Source organism: Trichechus manatus, unplaced genomic scaffold, assembly GCF_000243295.1.
Source record: "Trichechus manatus latirostris isolate Lorelei unplaced genomic scaffold, TriManLat1.0 scaffold00087, whole genome shotgun sequence".
NCBI lineage: Eukaryota > Metazoa > Chordata > Mammalia > Sirenia > Trichechidae > Trichechus > Trichechus manatus.
The window spans coordinates 9,647,808-9,652,581 of record NW_004444023.1 but is presented as its reverse complement, the minus strand read 5'-3'; the positions used below and the strand labels follow the sequence as shown (position 1 = coordinate 9,652,581).

At 52.2% G+C, this 4,774-nt stretch overlaps 1 protein-coding gene across 1 annotated transcript in view; it reads right to left on the bottom strand.

Moving 5' to 3' along the window:
* Window positions 1–1,185: 1,185 nt before the first annotated feature.
* Window positions 1,186–4,774, bottom strand: part of PRPF31 (pre-mRNA processing factor 31) — a 15,970-nt gene continuing 12,381 nt past the window's right edge. Inside the window, exons 12-14 of the mRNA XM_004381741.2 lie at window positions 3,842–3,970; window positions 3,650–3,748; window positions 1,186–1,626 (exon numbers count right to left, since the gene is read on the bottom strand). Coding sequence (XP_004381798.1) covers window positions 1,501–1,626; window positions 3,650–3,748; window positions 3,842–3,970 — 354 coding nt within the window. The 3' untranslated portion in view covers window positions 1,186–1,500. The remainder of the gene's footprint in view (window positions 1,627–3,649; window positions 3,749–3,841; window positions 3,971–4,774) is intronic.

Below are 4,774 nucleotides of genomic sequence, written 5' to 3'. Positions count from 1 at the left end.
TTCCAGCTGCAGAGAAGGCAGCCCTGGTTGAGCTCCCGGTTTCCAAGGTGGACTTGGCTGAGGGGGAGAGGTGGTGGTGGTTCTTTTGCTCACCTCGAACAAACTTTTATAGCAATTAGTTCCAACCAGGGCTGGAAGCCTGCCTGCTTCACTGAGGGTTGGAGCTAGGTAAACAAGGGGAACTCAACAAGTATGTGTTAAAAATAACAGCTGTTATTGGGCCCAATAGCTGGTGGAACAATGGTTAAATGCTCAGCTGCTAACCAAAAGGTCAGCAGTTCGAACCCACCAGCTGCTCCACAGGAGAAAGATGTGGCAGTCTGCTTCTGTAAAGATTACGGCCTTGGAAACCCTATGGGCAGGGGTGGATTACCCAATAGGCAAGGTTAAGCAGCACGGTGCTTACCTTGTTTAGCAGAGCATCTGTAGTGAACAATTTCACATTTTTTTTCACCACATAAAGATTCTGCTTCTAGGTATGGCTGGCACCTGTTTTTCTCCCAACCCCACAGCACCTCCCTACAGAATTCAAAGCCTCTTTTCAAATTTACAATCCTTGACAGGGAAGGATTACCCAGTCAGCAAGGTAAGCATGAGCTTACTTGTGTTTACTTCCTAATCTGCAGTGGCCAATGGAGTGACTACAGATTAAGAAGTAAGCACAAGTAAGCTCATACTTACCTTGCTGACTGGGTAATCGAGCCCCTGCCTATGGGGCAGTTCTACTCTGTCCTACAGGGTTGTGAGAGGCAGAATCGACTCAACAGCAATGGGTTTTGGGTTACTGGGCCCAGACAGTGAGCCCAACGCTAAGAGCTTTCTGGGCATTACTTTGCACCCTCACAAGCATCTGATGGTGCAGGTGTGATTACCACCGTCTTTTTTGGATGAGGAAATGGAAGTTTGAAAAACTGAGGCCACCTGCCCAGGGTGTCACACCAGCCTAGGCCCACCAGCGTTGAACGTCTTACAGTGGCCGCACTGCGTGGGTATCAAAACAAACTGACATCCACCCAGCGCTTCAGAAACAGAGAGGGCTATCCTCTTCCGAGGCTCCCGTGAGGTGGACATCCCAGCCAGGGTTGGTCCAGGTGCCACCTTGATGAAACGCCCAAGCTGTTTCCCCTAAAACCCCATTGCCTGGACTCCTGGGTGTTTGACAAGTGATCACTCTCCGAGGACGGATCTTGGTGATGTTTTTAATTTAGTTTTTCCAAAAGTATCTCCTTTCTCAGTTTAACAAGACAAAACAAAATACAAGAAACGATGGAGACCACCTGTGCTCCCAAGTGATGCGGCAACCTCAGTTCTTGGGGAAGCTGGGCCACACCTCTGCCGACGCCTCTCTGGACGGTCCCCACGCAGTGGCCAGGGCAGGGGACGATGGGAGGGCAGGTTCTCCCTGCCAGGACCTTCTGACCCTGATCCTGACCCCTTAAAGAGGGCCTTGCCTCTGTGTCCCTCGGGTGGGTGGCTACTGGGGGGGTGGGGAGCAGCTCCTCAGGTGGACATAATGCCGCTCTTCTCGCTCTTGACCTTGAGGAACTCAGCCATGCTGGAGAAGTACTTCTGGTTGGCCTCGGCCACCTTCTTCTCGGCTGCCTGCGGGTTCACAATCTCCAGGCCCTGAGCAAGGGAAGGAGACGGGACAGTGGGGAGACAGCCTGGCATCTGACAGCAGCCCCTCACCCCCACGCAGTAGGAGAACCATGAACCTTCAGAGCCCAACGGACCTGTTTAAATGGATCTCAGGCTTCAGGGGACTTGAGAGTGGTTTACCTGTCCCCCATTTTGGGAGATTCTGAGTCAGTGGGTCGGGGGCAGGGGTGGAGGTGGGGGACTTGGGCATGAGAATTTTTAACACATTCCCTAGGTGATTCTACAAACACCCAAGTCTGAGAACAGCTGATCCAGTCCAGTTTCTGGATGAGGAAACTGAGTCCCAGAGCAAATAACATTAGCACTGCCCACAGTAACAATGACTAACTCTGGTTGCCAATGACGTGGCCAGCACTGTCCTAAATATTTTAAACGAAGTCATTCTTAGCTTCTCATTGGGGCCCTCCCTGGCCACGCTAACACTGAAACCTCCTCCCCTGACCTGCCTCCCTATCTCCCTTCCTTATTTTTCTTTTTAGCACTCAACAACCTCTACTATACCACAGAAAAACCTGCGAAAGCCAGAACTTATGTAAGGCGGAAACCTGTCAGAGAAGGAAAACTCAACTATTTCCCACTAATAGTGAACAATAAAAAAGTGGTAAGACCTGTCAAAGGTGGAAAACTTGTGAGACCCAGAAAAACAAGGCATTCCCATCGAGTTCCGGCTCTCACAGGTTTCACCATATACGGAGTCCCTGCTAACCAAAAGGTTGGAGGTTCCGGTCCACCTAGAGGCACCTTGGAAAGAAAGGCCTGGTGATCTACTTCTGAAAAATCAGCCTTTGGAAACCCTGCATAGCACAGTTCTCCTCTGACACACACAGGGTTGCCATGAGTCGGAATCAACTTAACGACAACTGGTTTTTTTGAATATGCAACATATTTTATCTATCTGTGCCCTGCCTCCAGTAAACCACATGAGGATCCAGGCTTGTTATCTGTTTTGTTCAGGGCCACAGCCCCGGCACCTAGAGCAGTGCTTGGAACATTGCAGGTGCTCAACAAATACCTGCTGACTGAGTGAATGGGCTCGTTTATTCCTCACAATAATGTAAGAAAGAGTAGCCCTATTTTACAGATGGGTAAACTGAGGCATAGGCAGCCGTGGTGACCTGCTCATCAGTGGCTGGGCTGGGGCTTGAACCCAAGCCTGACTTCCAAGCCCACTTAACTATGAGCTTTCTTGAGTGGGGGCCTTCGGGTGATCTCATCCACCCTGGCCATTTCATAGGTGAGGAACCAGTGGCTTGGAGAAGGGGTGTAACCTGCTCAAGGTCAAATGGAGAGTGAGTGGCCTGGGTCCTTGCACTGTCCCAGGCCTGTATGACTCTAGACTAGCATGTGCTTGTACTCACAACACTTCACTGCCTCTTGCCACTGCTATCTTTGGGTGTTTACTCTAGGCCGGGAACGGTGCCATGCCTGCGACGTGCTTCTGCAATGCCACGCCACAACGACCCTGTGAGGGGGCTACTCTCACGACACCAAGTTTACTGGCTGTTGTCGTTAGCTGCCATTGAGTCTATTCCAACTCATGGTGACCCCATGTATGCAGAGTAGAACTGTGTGCCACGATTTTTTGGAAGTAGATCGCCCGGTCTTTCTTCTAAGGCGCCCTAGAGTGAATTTAAACCATCAACCAATTGAGTAAATTCTGACTTACGGTGACACCACGTGTGCAGAGTAGAACTGCTCCATAAGGTTTTCACGGCTGTGACCTTTTGGAAGCAAATGGCCAGGCCTTTCTTCCAGGGTGCTTCTGGGTGGGTTCAGATCACCAACCTTTTGGGCAGTAGCCGAGTGCTTAACCATTTGCACCACCCAGGGTCTCCTGTTTTCTAGGTACAGAAGCAGAAGCCCGGGGAGGGGTAGTGACTTTCCAGGAGTTCTCATAGGGTCCGGGAGCAAAGCCAGCCCAGAACTGGCCTCCTGCTGCCCAGGGGAGCAAGGCCTGACCCAGGGGGACTGGTAGGGGCTGGGTGGGTACCTGGAGCGGGGTGAAGGCCACGCTGGAGGCGGTCCCCGAGGAACGGTCCCGGATGGTGGACTTGCCGCCATACACCACACTCTGCTTCTGCAGGGTCCGCTACGGGGAGAGAGGAGCGGAGGGCTGCGGTCTGGGCCTGCCCACCCCAGGTGTCCACCTCACCCCCAGCCTCCACCCGGGCCCAGCCCATACCTGCAGCGTCTTGGAGATCCTGGCTTTAGTGGCCTCATTCACCTGTGTCTGCCGCACACGCCCGCTGCCCGACTTGCCCAGGTGACCCAGGCTGAAGCCCAGGTCCTCCTGGTAGGCATCCTCCTCAATCTGGGGGGAGGGGGGAAATGTCCTGGGGTCAGGCTACTGGGTCCCTTCCTCTGCCAGACACTTGGCCACCCCCACCAGCTGGAAACCCGACTACAGCAACTCACCCAGTCAGCTGATCCTGCAGCCCCCCTCAGTTACCTACACAGGTAACCATTGCTTAGGGTTATCTGTGTACATGAGCCTTGCTGAGCTCTGGGGGCCCCATGCACTAGGGGGTGCTGGGGACCCAGCAAGGAGTCAAATTTTGTTGCTGCTCCCTGAGCTAAGGGTTGACAGAGGCTGTTTTTCCTTTTATGTACATAGAATATGTACATGAAAGGGGGTTATCAAGAACCAGGACAGGTCTCAGTGATGAGGTTTGAGCTAGGTCTTGTAGGACCAGTAAGATGCTTGGGTAAGAAAAGAAGATGCCAGCAGGGTGAAGCATGGGGGTGGGAACTGTGAAGTCTAATTATATATGTCCACTTGGAGATGACCAGTGATAAAGCAGGTGGGCCTGATCCAATCAGTTGAAGGCTTTAAGAGGAAACACTGAAGTTCTCTGGAAGAAAAAGAATTCTGCCTGAAGACTGTAACGAAGAAATCCTGCCAGAGTGTCCAGCCTGCCGCCTGCCCTATGGATTTCAGACTTAAGACTCCAACATCACCTCTTACCTGAGTTTCCAACCTGCCCTACAGATTTGGGATTCAAACTGCTGGGATTTTTCAGCCTGCAGCCCAACCTGTGGATTCTGGACTCGCCAGCCCCCACAATTCTCACACACTCACACACACACTCACTCACACTCACACTCACACTCACAC